Here is a 23,326-nt window from a genome sequence, read left to right on the forward strand (position 1 = left end):
TGTTTACACAGTCATTTCAAAGCTATGTGCAATAAGAACAGCAAAGAAGCCGATATATTTAAAAGAAAACTACAACAATGCAAAACAGGGGATCATGGCAAGGACTCATTTATCCAGCTGGAAAAGCCTGCCAGCACAAAAATGTCTTCAATTGTTTCCGCAAAGTGCAGATAGCGAGCACCCATCATATCTTGACAGGAATGCTATTCCACAGAACAGGGGCAGCCAGGTTAAATCTCTGCTCCAAGTTACTGTGGAACAGGCTTCTGTGATATCTGGCACTTGCAGGAAAGAACTGCAGATCCTAGGGATCTACTCCCTTCGCCGCATCAAGCAGTTGGTCCCTTACCTTTCCCGCCCCAACCTGGCCACAGTGATCCATGCAACAGTCACCTCCAGGCTTGACTATTGTAATTCGCTCTACGCTGGGCTGCCCTTGAAGCTGTCCCAGAAACTCCAGCGGGTGCAGAATGCTGCAGCGAGGCTCCTCACGGGGTCTCTGCCATGGGAGCATATTCACCCAGTGCTTTTCCAGCTGCACTGGCTCCCAGTGGAGTACAGGGTCAGATTTAAGGTGCTGTTTTTGACCTTTAAAGCCCCTCATGGCCTAGGACCCTCGTACCTACGGGACCGCCTCTCCTGGTATGCCCCACGGAGAGCCTCAAGGTCCATAAATAGCAACACCCTAGTGGTCCCGGGCCCTAAGGAAGTTAGATTAGCATCAACCAGAGCCAGGGCCTTTTCAACTCTGGCTCCAGCCTGGTGGAACGCTCTGCCTCATGAGACCAGGGCCCTGCAGGATCTGATTTCTTTCCGCAGGGCCTGTAAGACAGAGTTGTTCTGCCTGGCCTTTGGCTTGGAGCCAATTTGATTCCCTCCCCCTCTTTCTTTTTTCTTTTCCTTTCTCCTCCTGCGATGAGGCTTCAATATTTTAATGTTGTATTTTAATTTTGTTTTTAAGTTGTATTCATTCAATTTGTTTTTATTATTGCTTGTTAGCCGCCCTGAGCCCGGCCTTGGCTGGGGAGGGCTGGGTATAAATTATTATTATTATTATTATTATTATTATTATTATTATTATTTATATATAATGTCACTCAGGTGGTTTCTCATGTAATCTGGTCCTGAGCTATGTAGGGTCTTACATGTGAGTATGAACGCCTTGGATTTGGCCCAGTGGCAGCTAAGTGTTATATGCTGCTGATAGTTTGCCCCAAGCAAGCTAGCCACTGCATTCTCCCTTTGGACAACCCCGAGGATAGCCCCACATATAGCACATTGCAATAACTCAACTGCAAAGTTACCATTGCATGGACAACTGCGGTTAAGCTATCCTGATCCAGAAACAGCCAAACCTGTCCTACCAACCACAGTTGGTGCATTCTCAGTTTATCACCTTTCGCGGGTGGCGCTGTGGGTTAAACCACAGAGCCTAGGACTTGCCAATCAGAAGGTCGGTGGTTCGAATCCCCACGACGGGGTGAGCTCCCATTGCTTGGTCCCTGCTCCTGCCAACCTAGCAGTTTGAAAGCACGTCAAAGTGCAAGTAGATAAATAGGTACTACTCCAGCGGGAAGGTAAACGGCATTTCCGTGCGCTGCTCTGGTTCGCCAGAAATGGCTTAGTCATGCTGGCCACATGACCCGGAAGCTGTACGCCGGCTCCTTCGGCCAATAAAGCGAGATGAGCACTGCAACCCCAGAGTCGGTCACGACTGGACCTAATGGCCAGGGGTCCCTTTAGCCTTACTCTTTACTCTGTATGTCGGGCTTTGTTTTCTCTCTTTCCCCCAAAGTTTCTCCAATTCACACTGGTGCAAAGGGCTTACTGCATACCTGGAAACCACGGAGCAGGCGCTGCAAAAGTGAGGATGCACCAGTGCAGGGCGGAGACCAAATGTGGACAAAGTACCCCAAAGGTACTACCCCTCTCCCAACACCCCATACACCCTGATGCTAGCAACAGAATATCCTCTGCGAAATACTAACCAAATTCCAATTTCATAGGAGTTTTCCTATGCATGAGTAAAGTGCAATTTAACCTTGGAATCTTCATGGGGATAAATATATAGTTAGAAATATAACCTCTAAATACTTTGACAGATCAGCAGGACCTCCTGTGCCAATGAAGGAGAAATATCCATTAGGCATAAAGGACTTTTGTCTTGGAAGCGGAAAGCTGTAGCTCTGAGGCTCGTGCCACCTAAGATACATGATGTAATGACTGAAAATGGAGAAATGCATCGAAGGTAACAAACCATCTTCTGAAAATTAATGAGTTATTAAAGTTTCCCAGCCAGAGCTGGATGCAAATGCTCAGTACTTAGGAGGACGAGAAATGACGGCCTTGGGACTGCAGCCCGGGGACAGCAAGTCCAGGCTAGCCAGGCACTGCAGAGGATACAAATAAGTCAAAGCTGGCAAATTGGTTTCTTGCTGGCAATTATCAGTAATATGGCTGAAGGTTGGCCAGCTGCAGCGACTCAGTTTTCTTTTCACCTTTAGGGTAAGAACAAAGCAAGAAAATAAAAGGATCCTGGCTCCTTCTTCTCTCCTCACCCTCCCAATGTACTCTTCTCATACACACACATGCCTTTTGCTTGGCTGCGCTTTTATAAATCACTGTACTTTATCAAACACTGTGGTTGATGCTGTGGGAGATACTGATGACCTAGTTCCCTAAATGCCCACATACACACCCTGCACAGCTCTTATGAGGAAGCACAAGGAATAGTGGTGAGAGAAGGGCTGTAAATGGGCCTGCACAGGTTTGTAAAAGGTAAAGGGACCCCTGACCATTAGGTCCAGTCATGGCCGACTCTGGGGTTGCGGCGCTCATCTCGCTTTACTGGCCGAGGGAGCCGGCGTACAGCTTCTGGGTCATGTGGCCAGCATGACTAAGCCGCTTCTGGCGAACCAGAGCATGGAAACGCCGTTTACCTTCCCGCCAGAGTGGTACTATTTATCTACTTGCACTTTGACGTGCTTTCAAACTGCTATGTTGGCAGGAGCAGGGACCGAGCAACGGGAGCTCACATCACGGGGATTCAAACCGCTGACCTTCTGATCAGCAAGTCCTAGGCTCTGTGGTTTAACCCACAGCACCAACCGCGTCCCACACAGGTTTGTAAGCCACCTCAAATATTCTAAGGGAAAGGGTAGAAATGTTTTCAATAAGCAAATCCAATCCAGGTAAAAATTTATGAATAAAGCATGTATTATAAATATGCATACCCAGGGAAGTGTGCCTAGCAGTTACACTGACCATTATGTGGGATAACCAGCCTCATATAGCCAACATGCTTAAGTCTAAAGCATGAAGGGCCTAACCATAGAGTAAGCTGTCCTTAGTTCACCTTGAGAGGGACTGGGCAATCAAGCCTGTTCTTCATCCTCCAGTGTACCCGAGCTCAGCATATAAAGAAGTTTGAGCTGCTTGCTCCAAACGCTGACTACATGGCTCTCACAAGCCACTTTGGAGTTCTTATACCGATAATTTATGAACTTTCATCACTGTAACTAAGCCACGTTTTACTGCTTGTGCAACTTTTTATCAATGCTGTATGGAAAGGCACAGAAATCTGACCATTGGAGAGTTTATAAGTAAACCATTTTTATCTTACCAAATATGTGGTCTTTTTCTATGCTAGAGGAAGAGGGAAGTTTTGGAACTCACAAGGGCATGTTTTAAAGGTCTAACAGTCTATATTTCCACACTTTACTTTGCTGCATATTTTGTGATTTTAAATCTCTGCTGGGGTTCTGTCACCAAAGAGTACTTGCCCCAAACCTGGATGTTGGCATTCAAGAATTCTTCTTTTATATACCTATTTTTTCCTTGCCACCAACACATTAAAGCCCTGAATAGCCAAATATCTGAAAGAAAACCATCTCCCATTTCAACCCATCCAGTCTTCTTACTTTGGGGTAATCTTCCTACCAAGGTGAACATCATCCTTTAAGAGAAAGGTAGCTTTGGATTTGGATTTGGATTGTATTCTTTGCTATTTTATGTATTTTTTTATACTGTGTTTATTTTGTATTGATGTTGAATTGGCTTGAGAATATGCAATGATGTGTTTAAATATGTTGTACAGCACCCTATGAACATATTGTCAAGGATGATATAAAGATGCTTAAGTAAATAAACAAACAAACAGTTGCCCTGGCACCCCAGAAAGAAAAGGAAAGGACACTCTAGCCCATGGGTAGGCAAACTAAGGCCCAGGGGCCTGATCCGGCCCAATCGCCTTCTAAATCCGGCCTTCAGGCAGTCCAGGAATCAGCATGTTTTTACATGAGTAGAATGTGTCCTTTTATTTTAAAATGCATCTCTGGGTTATTTGTAGGGTATAGAAATTCGTTCATTTCCCCCCAAAAAAAATATATTCCGGCCCCCCACAAGGTCTGAGAGACAGTGGACCGGTCCCCTGCTGAAAAAGTTTGCTGACCCCTGCTCTAGCCCCATCCATGAGCCAAAGTAACAAAAGCCACCAAGTGCTACCCAAGTAACAACATTCAATCATTTAATATAGAAGCACCAACCAATACTTTCGAATTCCCTGCCTGTTGATATCGGGCAGGTGCCTTCACTGTATTATTTTTGGCATCTGCTGACGACATTTAGACAAGCCTACTACCCAGATGTCTAAAAAGTTTGTACGAGTTTTAATTTAACTTTTTTATTATTCTACTGTGATTTTAAATTAGGGTTGTGATTGCTTTGGTGATAATTTCGTTGTCTTATCTTTTTCTGTAAACTGATTTGAGGGTTTTTTCCACAATCAAGTGGTATGTAAATTTTATGAAAGAAATAATAAACAAGCAAATGCCAGAAAGGGAACATTAGACTGACCTGAACCAGATCTATAAGGCTTACAGCTCAGCAATTCTTTGCAGCCTTAAAGAGCTGATCTCCATACTCTTCTTTTTCTAGGACCTGTCTTTTTAGTCTAAAGGCTGGGCCTCTTTCTTATTCTTAATTAGTAATTGCTTTGGGAGGCTGAAAATTTTGCCATTTGTTGATATCATCTCATATGCAATGGATTGCTGAATTCTGTTTCCTTTCAGTTTATAGTCACAGCATGGCAAGGTGGCCTTTGCTGAGAGTAACAACAAAGGGATGCACAGCAAGCAGATGAACAACGAAATGAAAACCGTCTGAAAAAGGAGCGCTAATAACTCTCTTAAAACCGGGGTAGGTGGGTGGGAAATAGCCACAAATAGAGAATTCCTGTTTTGCGAAGAGGATCCGTTCCCAGAGGGAACTACATTTCCCAGCGTTCCTTGCGGAGGACGAGTCACACGGGCCAAGGGTCCCGAAACTTGCCCAGGTTGCAACGAAGGTCCAGCAGGTGGCGCTGCCGTTTCTAAGGCCCGAAACAGCCGCCGCGCCAAGATGGCGGCGCCCATGAGGCGCAACACCTGAGGAGAGAGAGAGAGAGAGAGAGAGAGGCCTAGCTTGTGTACACCGGCAGAGGCCATGAAGCGGGCGGCCCCAAATGGCCAGGCGCGCAGCAAGAGGCGAGGGCGGCAGAAGCAGAAGGCCGGGAATCTGCAGAAACTGGGGCTGGCGGTGCGGGAGTTCGTGGCGGCTGCCGGGGGACCCGAGGGCGGCCTCGGCCTCCCCTCGCCTCCTCTGCAGGAGCCGCCGGCGTCGAGCAGCCGCAAGAACCGCCGGGAGCTGCGTCGAGAGAAGCGCAGGTTGAAACGGAGCCGGCGGCGTCGTCTCCTGAACGGCGGTGAGGCGGTGACAAATCCGCGGCCTCCTCCTTCGGCAGCGCCAGCTGGGAAGAAAGAGCAGCCGCCGGAGAAGAAGGAGAAGAAGAAGCAGCAGGTTTCCTCGCCGGCCCCGGAGCCAGAGAAGCGCCTCCTCCCCGCCGCCGCCGCCGAGACCCCTCGAAAGAAACCCGGGAAGGCCTCTCCTTCGGCCTCGGCCCTGGCGCGCAAGCGAGCCTTGCTGGCGGCCAACGAAGAGGAGGAGCGGGAGATCCGGCGGCTGGAGAGGCAGCTGGGGCTGGCCAAGCGTCGGAAGAAGAAGCAGCAGCCGCCGCTGGAAGGGCTGGCGGAGGAGGCGGCCGCCCTGCCTCCCAGCTTCGCCAGGGACGGGCTGGGTTACGTGCTGGGGGCCCTGGAGACAGGGACCCCCTTCTCCGGCCTGTACGAGAGCAGCGAGGGGGAAGGAGAGGGGCCGGGAGGAGAGGGGTCTGAGGAAGAGGGGCTGAGGGGAGATGAGGAGGTGGGCCGGGAAGAAGAGGCCGAGGAGGATTTCGCTCTGGAAGAAGACCCAAGAAGCTCAGGAGAATCCAGTGGCGAAGGAGAAAGCGAGAATGAAGAGGAAGAAAGCAGATCCCCTGGCCTAAGGAACCCAGAGTCTGGAGCCGAGGAACCCACCTCTCCTGGAGAGCAGGATGAGGTCTGTTTAAAAAAAATTTGGAGGATGTTTAGGGGGTCTGTGAGATCTTAGTGAGATCAACATGGGTCATAGCTCAGTAGTAGTACATCTGCTTTACAATTAGAAGGTACTTGGTTAACTTCCATGCATCCCCAGATCAGGCTGAGAGAAATTCCTGCAGGCCTGCTGCAAGTCAGCATGAGCTATATGGACCAATGTTCAGACTTGGTACCCTGTGCCTCCTAAGGCATACCTTTGACAAGTGCACAACAACAAACTTTCTCCTTGGAGAGCAGCAGCTAATCTCAGCTTCCCAATGAGCGTACCTTTCAAACGTCTATAAGTTAGCACACCTAGATTTGTCACAGTCACCGTTTCCATTTTTAGGGACAGATGCCAATGTTAAAATGTGAAGATTTTTACCACGTTGGCTATCACATTGCCCCAGAGCATTTGTTTCCCGCCTTTCTCAATATCAGTGTGCCAGACATTCACATTGATGGCTTACATTATAGTAAAATATACAGAACAGGTTCCTTTTCATTCATAAATCACACGAGATCTCAATTTTCAACCATTTTCTCAAAAATTAAATTATTTAATTAATACATCGTCTTTTTTTTTTCTTTTCCTTCTTTAAGAATCCTTGCCAAGATGCTACAAAGTATATTCCCCCACATATGCGAAGGTCTGAACAGACAATAGATGCCCCAAAAAGGGAAGAATTGGAAAGGCTGAGGAAAACACTGAAGGGCCTAATTAACAGGTAGTATTTTAATTTTTTGATTTTATTAAATGTCTCTAGCACCCTTCATCCGAGGATCACAAGCCGGTTTACAATGTAAAAATGCAGAAATGTATAACATAGTAACAAATACCCCCCAAACACAGTTTAAATGGCCAGAGATTGTTTTATTAGCCAAAGACCAGTGAGAAGAGGAATGGTTTTGCTTGGAGCCTAAAGGTATTTAATGAAGGCAAGCCTTCTTGGGGAGAGTATTCCACAAATGGGGAGGCACCTCAGAAAAGGCCTGTTGCCACCCTCTGGACCTCCAGACGGGAAAAAGTATCTCAGATGATGATTTACAGGACAGTTTGTATAGGGAGTATTGAAATTTTCCTTACAGGAATCAGCCAAGACATCACATTTAAGGACTTCTAACTTGCCCTACTGCAATTTTTATTTGTTGCTCCAAGTATTATTGGCATCACTTTGTGTTCAGTTAGGGAAAGGCAGGAAATAAAGCAAAAAAAATTGAGCTGAATGGCCTATCAGTTCTTCTCAAATGGACAAAAGTGTTTTTATAAATATATACTTTAAACACCCATTAACACACATTTTGAAATACATTTCATATGACTGGATGTTAAAAAGAAACAGAACATTAAAGCTAACATTTAACTTTATTTCCATATGATTTATTTTCCGCTAGGTTGAGTGAACCAAATTTAGCCTCTATAAGTGGACAGTTGGAGGAGCTCTACGTGGTGAACAGTAGAAAAGATATGAATGAAACGTTGACAGATATCCTTATCAGTGCTTGCGTTACAGAATCAGCAATGCCCTCCAGGTTGGTGATGGAACATGTGCTTTTAGTTAGCATCCTTCATCGGACAGTGGGAATTGAGGTAATTTTTCTGAATCTTCCCCAATGTTGAGTAGCACAGTAATAAAGGAACTTTTCTACCATGCCTTTCCTTTGGATTCTACTAATAATTTCATGACACTTTGGTCATTTTAGATTTTATACTTGGTTTTTTAAAAAAAACAATGTCATACCAGGTGCTGTTAAGCAGAATGGTAGAATATAAATAAAGTCGTTATTTCAGAAAATATTCATTAAGTAGTACTTCACACCTTTGTGATGAAAAAGCCAAGGATCTTTGCATGTTGACCACAGAGAAAAGCAACTTCTGCAAATTTCACTCTGTGTGTTCTGCAGTAATTATTTGTTTGCCATAGTTCCATTAAAACTAACAGGAGGTTTGACACTGGTTTCTAGGAGCCTGAAGTGCATGTTCTGATTTCCAGCCATTTCTGAAAAGGGGCGTTTTTTATGAAAGACCACAGTTAATCACATAATTGTACTTCTCTCTCTGGCCTTCCTTTTTACAATTCTGCCCACCTCCCCACAAAAAAACTCACACATGTACACACACACACCTGCAACTTCAGGAATATGTTTCATGCATCTGATGGACTAAAGTCAAGGAAAGCTTATGTCAAGGAAACAAATTTGTTGGTCTTTAAGGTGCCCCAAGGCTCTTTGTTGTTTTTGCTGCACAATAGTAGTATAGGTACTTATTGAAAAGGGGGCATTTGTTTAAACAAAGGAGCTTTTCAGTTTTTCTGTAATCAACCAATACCCATAATTAATTGAATACAATTTGTAGAAAGAGGGGTTCATTAGTATTTCTTTGTTGAATCACATCTTTTCCCTCAAGAAGGCGAACTTGAAATGACCTCAAAGGCACTTACTATAATAAAACAATAAGCTGCTATTGGCAATCTGAAAGTCAGCACGGTGGCGTGGCTAAAATATTGGACTAGGGATGGTGAAACCTGAGGTCAAATGCCCTGACAGGGCAGAGGGGTGTGTGACTTGGTCCTTTGCATTAAAGATAAAGGTAAAGGACCCCTGACAGTTAAGTCCAGTCGTGAACAACTCTGGGGTTGCTGCGCTCATCTCGCTTTACTGGCCGAGGGAGCTGATGTTTGTTCGCGGACAGTTTTTTCTGGGTCATGTGGCCAGCATGACTAAGCTGCTTCTGTCGAAACCAGAGCAGTGCATGGAAACACCGTTTACCTTCCTGCCGAGGCAGTACCTATTTATCTGCTTGCACTTTGACTTGCTTTCGAATTGCTAGGTTGGCAGGAGCTGGGACCAAACAACGGGAGCTCACTCCATCGCGGGGATTCGAACCGCCAACCTTCCGATAGGCAAGCCCAAGGCTCAGTGGTTTACACCACATTATCAGTGTGCAAATTTTCTGCAGTCACACATTCATTTTAATAACTGGCCCGCCCTGTGTACAGGAGCATCACCATCCACTGCAATCTAAGGCTGTTTTCAAAAGTGGTGCTTAAGTGGACTTCTGTGCTTCTCTATGAATTATATTGAACAGCTCCACTTGTTCTTTCTTAATCACCTTGATATAGCTCATTAGCATTTGCAAGGGTGTCCTGCCAAACTAAAATTCATTCAGATATCACTTGTGAAATAGTCTTGAGTGAAAGGACATGTCTGTGTAATGCAGCCTAATGCAGTGATTAGTAATCTTATGCTAGCACAGCAGCTAATATTATATATTATTATATATGACTTTTAAATTGCTGGTCAGCAAATTTTAGGACCACAACATTAGTTATACATTGTTGGCTTTCTGTTTTAAAGTGTTTAAATGGTCAGCAGCTCATGGATCATGTTTGTGTGTTAAATGTTCCAGGTTGGCGCTCACTTTTTGGAAACTGTGGTGCGGCAATTTGATGAAGTCTACAAAAGTGAAGCTGAAGGGAAAGAATGCGAGAACTTCCTTATCTTAATTGCTCATTTGTATAACTTTTATGTAGTGCATTCACTGCTGATCTTCGACATCTTAAAGAAGCTTGTTAGCACTTTTTCTGAAAAGGATATTGAACTAATTCTGCTGCTGCTGAAAAATGTAGGCTTTTCCTTGAGGAAAGATGATGCTTTGGCCCTAAAAGAACTTATCACGGAGGCCCAGAAAAAAGCAAATGCAGTAGGAAAGCAATTCCAGGACCAGTCAAGGGTATGAATGCCTTTTTAAAGTACCTTTTTAGGGTAACTTTTTCATCAAAATGTGGTATCCCATGCTTTCTGGGATGGAAAGAATCTGTCAGTGGAACAAGGGGCGAGGCATTTTTTGACAAATTTTTCTTCTCCTCTAGAGTAGATTTGGGGGGCACTGGGGAGGTGGAATCCCTAAAAATCCTCTTCAACCAGTCCTTTGGCTGATTAACTTGTGATACTCTTTTAAATGTGTTGTGGGAAGGGGGGTTGTTGATTTGGTTTTTGTTCTTACATTTGTTATGTATTTTGTGGGGGGTTTTATATTGCATTTTTATGTTGTGAACTGCGCCGAGATCTGCAGATGAAGGGCAGTATACAAATTTAATATATAATAGTAATAATCACCTCCCTCTCCCTGTTCCATCAGCAGACAGAAAGCACTGAATACCACCCTAAAACAGAGTTTGGTAGGAACTTTAGTATCCCTATATTTTCCCAACACCACTTGCACTATGCTATGATGTGTTGGGCATTCTCTGGAAAACAAACAAACTAGAGCTTCTTCAGTTCTTCATAAATCAGTCAAACATTTGATTTTGTTTGACACATTTAAAAATTGGTATTAGGGGTGGGTGTAAAACTTCGGTTCTAGTCCATATTTTTATGCTACAGATCTTTGCCATTTTAGGTACTGGAACAATAATGCAGACTTACTGTCTTTCTCTAAAGGTTTGTTTCATGTTGGAGACCATGCTGGCACTAAAAAACAATGACATGAGAAAAATCCCTGGGTACGATCCAGAGCCGGTTGAGAAACTAAGGAAGCTGCAGAGGACACTGGTAAACTCCATGAAAAACCATATTGCTATATTTCTTTCATACACTGTGAACAGACTTGAGTATTGGCAAAAGCTGCTACTAACATCCTGGGCCTTAGGAGCTCCTTATGTTGAACAGTTGACTGTCTTAGTGCAACAAGGTTTGGTTTTCAGTATGAGCATTGGCTGCTGTGTTTACCAGTGGTTCAAAAAGAGGAGCACTTTCAGTTCAAGTAAACCACAGCCTGGGTTTCCATCATATCTGCTGCCAGATGTGACTGGAGGACATCTAATTAGGCTGACAACTAGGTATAAAACCCTTTATTTTTAAAAAATCTTCTGACATAGCATTCTTCCATTCTGTAAGACTCATAATAGCAGTTCTGGAAAAGAAGCTCAACTTCGCGTGTCATTGGAATCTCTCCTAACTGCTGAACAAGTTGGTCGGTGGTGGATTGTTGGGTCGTCATGGAGTGGAGCACCAATGATTGACAGCACCAGCAACCAAATGCAACCAATACTAACTGTAGGAAAGGTAAATGTGATCCTCCCTATTAACGTCGTTCTGGAAGTGTGTCTTAAGACAGTCTCCCAAGGAATAGTCTTGCTCTAGGGATTCTTAATGAGCAATGGTTGTGCTTAGAAATTTATTCCTTTCAAAATCTGTTACTTTATTTGCATGCCGCCTTTCCATAGTTAAAATCAAGCTCAAGGCGGCTTACAACATGAAATAAAGTAGGAAAGGGGGCTTCACGGCAGAAAACTGGTGCTGGGCTGCGAGCAAGTTCCAGATCAAATCCTTGTTGCTGCTTTTTCTTCAAAATAATAATACAGTGGTACCTTGGTTTATGAACGTAATCCGTTCCAGAAGAAGGTTCTTAAACCAAAGCATTCTTCAATCAAGGCGTGCTTTCCCATAGCAGCGGGGGACTCAATTTACAAACTGAACACACTCAACAGGAAACGGCACATGTTCTGCTTCCAAGTAAAAATTCACAAACCAAAACACCTACTTCTGGGTTTGCAGTGTTCTTAATCCAAGTTGTTCATAAATTAAGTTGTTCTTAAACCAAGGTACCACTGTACCCATTTTAATCGCACTTTTCAAAACGTATGAATAACATACTATGTAGTTTGGCCCTGAGGATTACATTTTTAAAATACCTGGGTTTCCTCACTTCCCGAGAAAGTTACGTAGCCTGAAAGCCAAACATTTGACTTTGCTCATATTCCTGATGAAGATGTTACCAGACTGTTTGAAATTATGAAATTCATCTGCGATATTAAGAGTTTGTGAAATGTTAAGTTTTCAACCTTTTCCCCTACTCAGGTGAGTTCGAAGATTCTGGAGCTTGCTCGTAAGCAAAGAATGAACACAGATATTAGGAGGAATATATTTTGTATCTTGATGACTAGCGAAGACTTTTTGGATGCCTTTGAAAAACTTTTAAAGTAAGTAGTCGCCAGGGTAGGATGATTTCAGAAACTTAAGCCTCTATTTGGATGCGAAATACCTTTCTCGTGAATAAGAACCGGCCAAGTCTTAGCTGGAGCAAGTGTACATTCTGCCTGGTGCAAACCCGAAACAGAAACATTCTTACAATGCAGTGCATGTTTATTCAGAAGTAAAATATTCAATGGAGCTTACTTTCAAGTAATTGTGCATAGGATTGAAACCTAAGATACAATCCCATTTTTGAAAAAGAGCTTGCTTCATAGAGGGAGAAAATAATTTTTTTGTGAATTTAGGCCTGTTAACTGAAATCAGATGGCCGGTCCTGATGGTTTGCTTAAAGTGTTGCCTGATGGATGTAAAAAAACACACCTTAATGTTCCTTTAATGGCTGTGGATGTTCTCCTGAATGGGCAATCTATCTGCAGGGGGTGGGATCTCAAGCTAGTGCTCTGCAGGGTGAAGGGGACAGCATGAAAGTGAGAGGCTGAATTTGAAGAGAAGAGTTTTAGCTTGGGTTAGCTAAACTGGAACAGCCTTGTGTATGGCTGCGCTGACAGCTTTATGAGTTCTGATGGTGCAGCAGCAGACTTGCTGTCTGCCTGTTTCCCGTAAGCTCTTTTTGTAAACTTTAAATTAAATGATTTTTTAAGAATCACAAATTTCTCTCATCCAAAGGCAGGTGCCCACACTTGCTGGGTCAAGGGTTCTTTTTCCTTTATCAAGAAACGCTACCAGATGCCTCTAGCAGGCTCCACTTGCTCAGCAGCTTGAATATAAATAAATTTAAATAAATAAATGTAAATATAAATTTCTAAGTACATATCTGTGCAAGTGAGGGACCTGTCCCTCAAGCCTTGAAGAAGACTCAGGTACTTGATGGTGAGGACAAATAGGTTTCTCGGTAAGACAAGCTGATTCTTGGATCCTGTCAAAATGAAATGAAACCCTATTGTGCCGCTCTTGCAAACTTTTGCCATTAGCAAAGCAGAGAGTGCATTAACACGGGTCTGGAATATAAGCTGTTATTACAAACTGGGACCTAGTGTAAATCGAACCAACATTGGAAAGAACAAGACATGGAAAGAACAAGACTCCCAAGGAATGTGAGGCAATCCTGAAAGTGAGCCTGGAGGTTGCATGGCAGGAGATGAGGGTCGTGAGTACCGTATTTTTTGCTCTATAAGACTCACTTTTTCCCTCCTAAAAAGTAAGGGGAAATGTGTGTGCGTCTTATGGAGCGAATGCAGGCTGCGCAGCTATCCCAGAAGCCAGAACAGCAAGAGGGATTGCTGCTTTCACTGCGCAGCGATCCCTCTTGCTGTTCTGGCTTCTGAGATTCAGAATATTTTTATTCTTGTTTTCCTCCTCCAAAAACTAGGTGCGTCTTATGGTCTGGTGCGTCTTATAGTGAGAAAAATACAGTAATCAGCTGCAACGGGTCGAGGTTGACCCAGAAATCCAGCTTCTTAGCTCTTAGTCGTGGGTGGGATGAATGAGCAGCTGAGGGACTGTCCGCTCAGGAGCCTGTCAGCAGTGATGAGAATAAAAAAGCTGGAAGAAATACTTGTAGTAAAGCTGCTGGGGAAAGGCTCTGCCAGAGTTGAGCAAGAGAAAATGCTCTCCATACTGGAAGTGAGTGGTTTGCAGAGAAACTTGCTGGAGCCTTCAGCCACGAGCAAGAACAACCTCTTCTTAAGCCTCTTATCACCTCGTCTCTGTGCCATGAAAGTTTAAGTGGGTTAGACCAGGCCCTTAAATTTGCACACCCCAGAGGCAACACCATACAGTGGAAATAATTCAGAAACCTGAAAGTTGGGGAAGTAAACGTATGGAGAAGCTTATCTGCCTCTATTAGAGGTCCGCTCCACTTCCACTGGGGGCATGGGAGGAGAGGAAGATTTGATGGCAGCTCCTTGGAGCGAAGTCAGTCTTAGCGGAATATGCTCCTAGATAAAGACATATTGTAATGGAACAGGATTCAGTGCATGTGTAGTAAAAAGCGGAAGGGGTAACAAATCTGGAGGAGATTCATGAGCCTGGCACATTACAATTCCTGCTGAACAACACAGGGGTTTCTTGGCAAAGAACTTTTTGCTGCAAGACTGTTTGACATTCACATGTTCCTTATGGAAGCATGCTTAGAAATGGCTTGTCAAGCAGGCGTAAAAGCTGCAGACATTGAATGCTATGGAGCCCCTGGGCAAGGTGTGTTGTGTCAGGAGAGTGGTGTATTTGGAATCAGCTGTTTTAGTATCTTCCCTACTTCAGGGATTTGGGGTGCCTAGGTAGAAATGCCTTACAAATGTTAGCTGCCAAGCTGCTTTTTCGATTCGGGTGTAGAGGTAGGTATCACATTTTGGTGGTTGAATGCACGGACAAATTAGGTAAATAGCAAGAGTAAACCTCACCCTGCTTTTGTTGCTGAAATGCCATTCATCGCAGAAGTCTTCCTAATGTAATGGAGGACACAGGAGGAACTGCTTATGATTAAGGATATTCTGATTCATGTTCTGAGAAACTGGGAGCAAATTGAGTGCCTGTGTAGGAATGCTCAGGGGGCCTTGTTACTAGTTGGAATTTGTTTTCTGGTTGGAATTTGTTTTTTGTCTAGAGAAGTAAATGTAATTGTTATGGAAATATTCTGTTATGTAAATAACTAATCATGGTTCACTTGTATGTTTTTGGCTACTTGCTAACTTCTCCAGTTCTCTGTTCCTGAGAGAACTTTCAGCCAGGAGCTATTTAATGGTAGCCGAACCACTTTTGAGGGAGGAGATGGTATGAGTTTGTCCATCTGTCTGATTACTGCAAATGGTCTGTCGTTATGGCTTTCCCTAAAGTGTCCCCTGATGGGATCTGACAAAAGAGCCTTAATGTTCCTATAATGGCTATGAATGTTCTCTTGAATGGGCAATCTACCTGCAGGGGGTGGGGTCCAAAACCAGGACTCTGCAGGGTGTATACATATGAGGGAGGGTGGGAGAGAAAAGGTCATTTGAATTTAGAGATGAGACCTGGGATTTTTAGCTAGAGTTGTCTAAATTGAGATAAAGCCTCGGAAGGAGGTGCCCTCTGGGATCTGATGCAACATTTGCAGGTTTGCTGCCCGGTGGACTGCCTGTTACTATCCAATATGCTTTGCTTGTATATTAACTAAAGCATATACTATAAGGACACAACACAAGTCTCTGGTGCTCTTTCATATACAATGTTGCTCCCAGAGTTTATCACTGCTCAAGAAAGCGGCAAGAATCCTTCATTTGAACAAATAGGCAGCAACATTATTTAAGATTCTGATGTAGGAGTAGACCCTACGTCTGAAAATATGAGAAACAGTTGCCACTCAGAAAAGCAAAATATCTCTTTAAAGGTTGTGTGTGAGAGAGGCTGCTTTTTGCCTTAAATTGTAGGCAAATAGCACACTTACCAAGTGAAGGAATCCTTTTCTGTTTAAACCCAATCAGAGAAAGCCCAAACAAAGAAGCACTTGAAAGAGGGAATATGGAAGCTCAATTAAGCTTCTTAGGTGGAGAGTGCCTAGTAAGAACACATTTCTATGCACACTTCTTGTTGTGTGCTTGTGAGGTTTCTCGAAAATTTAAGTCCAACTAACCAACTCAGCTGCAGGTGGCTTAAATTAAACTCAATTTTTTTTTACAAAGCCATTACTACTGTAAGCAAGCATATATGCACAAATGTAACAGGAGATCCCGTAGACCCCACTATCTAAAATTAAATTCAGCTATGAATCATGGTAGTGTATGAAATGTGTGGTGCTCACTTCATGGATTTTGGTGGGCCTTCAGCTGCATCTTCAGGTCAAAAACATTTGAACAATGGTACTAAATCCTGCAGAATAAATACAGTCATACCTTGGGTTGAATGCACTTCAGGTTGAGCGCGTTCGAGTTGTGCTCCGCGGCAACCCGGAAGTAACAGAATGCGTTACTTCCAGGTTTTGGCGCATGCGCAGACTCTCAAAATGACGTCTCGCGTGTGCGCAGAAGCAGCTAAAAGCGGTGTGCACAGACGTGCCGTCGCTAGTTACATTTGCTTCTAGATGCGAACGGGGCTCCGGAACGGATCCTGTTCGTATCTAGAGGTACCACTGTATATGAGAACCTTAGTGTTCTGGCATCCACATATCTCCCTATGTTCATTCTCAGCTCTTGGGTCAGGAATTGCCAATATTTTTTACTCTGTGGGCACATCTGCAAACTGAAGAAACTTGTGGGCACCACATACACACCTCAACCAAGCACAATTTATTATATTGGCTACAAAAGAATGCTTCTTTCAAGCATAATTTCAGCGGGGCAGTGGTGTGTGACAGGGAGGGTCTCATGTGACAGTGAGAGCACCATTGGTGATCCTTGCCACTAGCTACAGAAATTAGTTGCATTACTTTTGATCCTCTTGACTAATAACATCTTGTGGGGCGATCAGTGGCATTGTTTGCTACAAATTGCACATTATTCCATTGACTTCACTGAAAAGTAGCTCGGTGTAAAATGAAGCATTTTATCTATACCTTAGCAAAATCAGGCCATCCCAGCCATGTAGTTCATCTCCGACTGGGTAACTATAGATGAAAGCCTCATTTTGAAAGGATGCAAATTTTGTGCTTGACACTCTCTGCATTATAATATTAAGCATTTTTCATTTTAATTGGCTTTAGTACTGCCAAGCATTTGACAGCTCTGGAATCTAAATCAGACTTATTTGACAGAACAGGTACAGCACAAGTTAAGACTATTCCTTGCCAACAGCGTCTTAATCCTCTGCGTGGTCCAGCTCTGTGAGTAAGGAGGCCGTCCAGTCCTGCCAGACTTTCTGCTGAGACAGCCAGTGGGAACTCATTAATGCTGATTATATTTTTGTAATTAGGTTGGTTGAAATCCCCAACACCCTCAATTAGGAACTGGAAAAACTTGAGAGGGTAGTTTTTCCTTCGGTCACCCACTAGCAATTTCTTAATTCAGAATAGCTTGGCCTCCCCTCGGCTTGGTGCTTTGGGCTACAGCTCTCATCAGCCCCAGGAAGGACAGCTGGTAGTAGATAACCCAGATTTTTGTAACCCAGAGGCCAAACATAGAATTGTAGAGTTGCTAGGGACCCTGAGCATCATCCAGTCCAAGCCCCTGCAATGCAGGAATTTGCAATTGTCCTATATGAGGATCAAACCTGCAACCTTGTTGTTAGCAGCACCACACTCTAACCAACTGAGCTATCTACATATTGTCATACAGAGAGATTCCCTCTCCCAATTCTTTTGCACACCACTGCATTCAAAGATGGATCATAGTCCTACCTACCCTTCCTGTCAAGACTTTTCTCTCTATAAAAAAATTAGTAATCGTTCCACAACTGTATATTATGCAAAGCACACAGTTAAGAATGCTTTCTTTTCCAGAAACTCATGGTATGGATCTTGTTGTCCATATATTATTGAAATCATTATGCAGAATACACTGCAATGAAGAAACTGGTTTGGCATAAACTATTTACATCTTCTTCTTTTTTAAACTTGATGCGTAATGGATTGAGTTCGAGTCAAGAATGAATCGGGTGGCAGTAACTCTTCCATTTTATGGTAGTTCAGCCTAAACATTTCAGGAAATGGAATTTACATAATGGCAATTGATGTTTTAGGCTTAGGCTGAAAGATCAGCAGGAGAGAGAGATTGTCCATGTCCTCATAGACTGTTGCCTGCAAGAGAAGACTTATAACCCCTTCTATGCATATTTGTCTGCCAAGTTTTGCGAATATGAAAAGCGATTCCAGGTAAGCTCAGAACTTGTCTTTCTCTTTACTGGTTGCACCTTTTAAATTTCTGGGAATGAAAGTGGTGTTATCAAATGGTAATATATGGTAGTTAAATACACGACTGCTAAATGTAATAGCTGCATTTATGTAGAAGATACGTTTCGCGTGGGGGGAGCCATAACCCTTCCATATTGCTTATAAAACCAAACAACAGCATTGTCTCAGAAAGGAACCACAGCTTAGTGATGGATTGTATGGAAAATATTTCAGAGTCATTCCCTGCCATATCCATTTAAATGATTTGGAGCACATGAAAGTAGGCAGACACACAGAGAGAGCGCAAATACACATTCTGGGACCAGTGTGCTCCAGTGTTTAAATTAATCCTCAATTCTGTATTTAGTAAGGGACAGTCTCTCATGACAAGGGCACCATAAGGCAGGAACCTGTAGCTGGAGGCATAAGAGATGCTGTCTGCCCTTTCACACAAATTACCCTCCCTCTCCCCTCCGTCCTCTTTCAGTCCTTGAAGCAACTCCAAGGGAAGGAATGACTGATGATGCAAGCGTCAGGGAGAGGACAAATCCATTCTCTAGCAAAGCATGGTCTGCATGATCTGTCCTCCTTTCCAAGGAGGCCAGACCAGAAGAAAAAGCAAAAAAAGGGGGGGGATAAAAAGGGAAGATCTCTCTTCTGTACCCTATTCTCTTCCACTTCTGATCCTCCAACTGGTTTACGCCTAAAAGTTTCCCTCTGGAGTCAGAGGCTATCACCATTTGGCCTGTTAAAATGTACTGCACATAACTTACAATGCTGCAACAAGTAATTAACCGCACAAAGTGATCCTACCTTATATTGATGATTTGGGGCAGGGAGGGGGAGGTCAGCTGGTGAAGCTAGCACCATATCCTAAGACCTGCCATAATACCATGGGGAAGGTGGGTAGCTTTGATTGCAGTGGAGGAGAATGAACTGTGCCAACCCCTGAGCTGGTCTAGGGTTGTGCCAGTTTCTGGGACATGTCCAGGAAATAAAGGGGCTTAAATTTAGTGCCTCTGTGCCCAGCCCAGCATGCCCCGCTTTATCTCTAAGCAGGGCAGGGTCCTCCAGTGAGATAAATGTCAGCCTGCTAGTGTTACCTTCCTCTCTGCCAGCAGAGCAGTACCATAGATTGCCTTTTGTGGCCCCTCAACCAGCTTACCTGTGAGAGTAGCATTGTTAATAAAAAGCCTTTTCTCTTTTTACTTTTTTTTTTTAAACCAGATGACATTCCAGTTCAGTATGTGGGATAAAATAAGAGATTTGGGGAACCTCTCCACTACTGCTTTATCAAATTTAGTTAATCTCTTGGCTCATCTGTTGAAGACTAAGTCTCTGTCCCTCACTGTTTTCAAGGTAAGCAAAACTCTTGTTGTTGTTGTTTTTTTAAAAAAAACCTTTACTTTTTGATCTCCTGTTGGGCTCATACATAATGTGCATGTTCTTTGGTATGTAACGTCACCTAACAAGCAAGGCAAAGCAAATGGTTATTCTATGGGGGGAAATCTAGGTTTGCAACAGTATCCATGCAGGGGTACCCAGGGTGATGCTGTTTCACCACATCTGCCATCAGCCCCAACCATCATGGCCAGTGGTTGGAAATGATGGGAACTGTAGTTTGACAAAAGCTGGCAAGTGCCCTCTTAGCTGCCCTTGAGGGTGTTAAGATTTAAGCAAGTTGCTGTTGATCTCATGTTTCATGAAATCTTTCCCACTTCTTTGTTAATTGGCCAGTATGTGCAATAAACAGATGTCTTTTTGCATTGAATTCACAATTAAGCTTTAGATCCTATTGTCTATTCAAACAGGTGAGCTGAGCTCTCTGGAATTATTAATGACTGTTCTTTTGGTAATAGTGTACAGGTGATTTATTTAATACTAATAACATTAGCATTTTCATGACAGCTTAATAGCTTGAGAGTGTCTTAAGAGTTTTTGACATTTCATTGCTTTTTAACTAGGTAATTGAATTCAGTGAATTAGACAAGCCAAAAGTCCACTTCTTACGACAAGTACTGTCTGCACTGTTCTTGAAAACAGATCCAGAAGAACTAAACCACATCTTTGGAAAGTAAGTCATCCTAGGGGTTCCAGGTAGAATTTGTCAAACCATCATTTTAATGAGAAAAGGGGTTCTGTCTCAGGTAGTGTTAGAAACTGAGATATGAAAGCTGGGAGCTAAATGGCACCTTATACCTAGGATATGTGCGCAACAACGGAATGTCTAGGTGCACTTTTTAAAAACAAGAATACAAAGCTGAAAGTGAATGAACCGCTTTATTGGCCAAGGGAGCCGGCGTACAGCTTCCGGGTCATGTGGCGAGCATCACCAAGCTGCCTCTGGCGAACTAGAGCAGCGCATGGAAACGCTGTTTACCTTCCCGCCGGAGCGATACCTATTTATCTACTTGCACTTTGACGTGCTTTCGAACTGCTAGGTTGGCAGGAGCAGGGACTGAACAACGGGAGCTCACCCCGTCACGGGGATTCGAACCGCCGACCTTCTGATTGGCAAGTCCTAGGCTCTGTGGTTTAACCCACAGCGCCACCCGCATCCCCTGGTCTCAGGTAGAATTTGTCAAACCAGCACCTTACTGTCAAAAAGAGGTTCTGTCTTTTCTCCCCATTACTGTAGTTTAACTGGAACTAGAAGCTGGAACATTTCAGTTCTGCTGCAGAGCCCTAATGTGCTTTTCCTTATGGTGTCACCAGCCTAGCCATACAATGCTCCAGAATATTTTGTTGGTTTTTTTTAATAGATATTTATTGAGATTTTACAAAACAGATTTTACAAAACAAAAACATACGTAAGACAAGAATACAACAAAAGCAGAATATTTTGTAAGCCTCTATCCTGCTTGCCTGGCTGTACCCTATTAGTGATGTAACATTGCCCTAATGTGCTTTTCCTTATGGTGTCACCAGCCTAGCCATACAATGCTCCAGAATATTTTGTTGGTTTTTTTTAATAGATATTTATTGAGATTTTACAAAACAGATTTTACAAAACAAAAACATACGTAAGACAAGAATACAACAAAAGCAGAATATTTTGTAAGCCTCTATCCTGCTTGCCTGGCTGTACCCTATTAGTGATGTAACATTGCCCTAAAGAAAACACAGGGTTGGTTAACTTGCAGTTCTTTGTGTTTTTCCAGGTTGGCTGACAACCCAAAATTGGGAATGCTGCATGAAGGCTTGAAGCTTTTCCTCACCCATTTCTTGCTGAAGAATAATCAAGCTCACAAAAATCTTGAAGAAGCCACTTTGCTAAAAGAGAGAATTGAACTAGTGACTAGGACTTTGAAAGCAAAAGAATCTAAATTAAAATTATAGTGTTAGGTCCAATGATTTTTATCTATGGGAAATGCGGACTTAATGGGGGCAGGGGAATGACTTGAATGATCTTTCATAAACAGCAGACCTCATGTTCTGATCAGTTCCTTCACAATAATGTGGAGCTGGATTAGGTTTGATATTCAAACTGGCTAGTATTTATTATCCTTCTGTTAAAAGACAAAACACAGTCACTAGTGAAGTCTATTATTATCTATACAGTGTATTTTTGAAAATAAAAGTTTTGTACCCTTGCATTTTAATGTAGGGTTTGAACTTCTTTTTAAAAATTCAACATATGATATGTGATGAACAAACAGCGCTAGTGGGATTTAAAGAGGCTTTGTGAAAGTTAGAGGAGTATTGTTAAACAGAAATAGGACAGTAAGGGTATATTAAAATGCAATATCAAATTTAGAAAATGTGTAAAAATTGAAAAATATGGATGATTGGCAGAGAAGCTGATGGAAGTCCAAAAAGTTGAAATCTGTGAAAACTGTTTGATATGGTGAATTTGTAAAACAGAAAATTTTAATAAAAATTATATATATAAAAAATTCAACATATGCAAGTGGTATTGCCACATCATGTTTATAGTGCCAATTTAAATTCCTCATTCTCATGCCAGTCTGTTGTCACTCCCCACTCCCCCAATTCATTCTACTAAAATTTTGATAGCTAATGCAAACAGTACATTGAATGTCTCTCTGACAGTCCATTGACTATTGTTATTGAAATCAGTGCAGAAACTAACATTGCTACTCCATGTTACCCACTCCAAATACTTTGGAAGTCCCTCCCCTTGAAGGTTCCTTTCTATGTAGTCAAAACCCATTACTTTACCCATGACTTTCCCTTACTGAATTCCATAGAAGCCAAATGTCAGATGAGGGCATATGTCTGCTGTCACTTATGGATTACATTTGCTTAAACTGAAATTTTTGCTAGGGCGTCACAGTTCTCAGGTTCATTTGCTGCATTTTCTTCTGCCTGTGCTTAAACAGAAGCTGATCAAGAGTAGCTTCTTAAAGACAAAAATCAAAATGGTCGCCACACTTTCCTCATGCAGCAAAAGCAACAGAAACTTGTGCATCCTTAAATACTATGAAATTCATTGTGTGTGCAAAACAAAAGCTTTTTGCTGCAGTAGCTTTATTAGTTTTAAAGTGCCACTAATTATTGATTTTGGTTACTGTCCACAAATCTATGACCTCATCAAATCAAGCTGAGTAAAATAATAATAAGCAAGCCAAGTGGATTTTTTACTTTACAGCAGGGGTTCTTAACCTATGGTCCATGGATCTCTAGGGGTCCATATACCAGGTGCAAAAAAAAGGACTTTTCCATTGGGATTAAATAAATTGTATACAGAATTTTATGTGCATATGCATTTTTCTGGGGTCCGTAGCTTTCATCAGATTCTCAAAAGGGGTTTGTGACCCAAAAAGAACCAATGCCTTACAATGTCACTTAAGTTTCATGAGTCTGTATCTTGCCTGACCTTCCAAACACAGGATAAGAAAAGGCATTACATCGTTTGGAGAATTTGTGAAAGAATGGCTCAACCAATTCATTTGGTAAATTGAATGTCCATGTAACAAAAATTAGGACTTCGCTTGTCTTGTGTATACTATGAAACAAGTGTGTGGAACTTCTAACCCTCTAGATGTCATTGAACTGCAACTAATTTATGAATCTCTTTCAATGAGGCATGCTAAAGTGTGGTAATCTTGAAATACAATAAAAACCATCTACAAAACAACTA

The 23,326-nt window shown here is 42.8% G+C and overlaps 1 protein-coding gene across 1 annotated transcript; it reads left to right on the top strand.

Moving 5' to 3' along the window:
* Positions 1-5,344: 5,344 nt before the first annotated feature.
* On the top strand, positions 5,345-21,818 carry NOM1 (nucleolar protein with MIF4G domain 1). The gene is made up of 11 exons (XM_079946692.1): positions 5,345-6,414; positions 7,035-7,159; positions 7,827-8,022; positions 9,841-10,164; positions 10,875-10,985; positions 11,331-11,498; positions 12,294-12,415; positions 18,072-18,204; positions 19,450-19,581; positions 20,187-20,296; positions 21,384-21,818. Exons 1-11 carry the CDS (start codon positions 5,482-5,484, stop codon positions 21,559-21,561), a joined length of 2,532 nt encoding a protein of 843 aa, XP_079802818.1. The 5' UTR covers positions 5,345-5,481; the 3' UTR covers positions 21,562-21,818.
* Positions 21,819-23,326: the final 1,508 nt, after the last annotated feature.

This window comes from Podarcis cretensis (assembly GCF_951804945.1).
Source record: "Podarcis cretensis genome assembly, chromosome: 12".
Classification (NCBI taxonomy): Eukaryota; Metazoa; Chordata; class Lepidosauria; order Squamata; family Lacertidae; genus Podarcis; species Podarcis cretensis.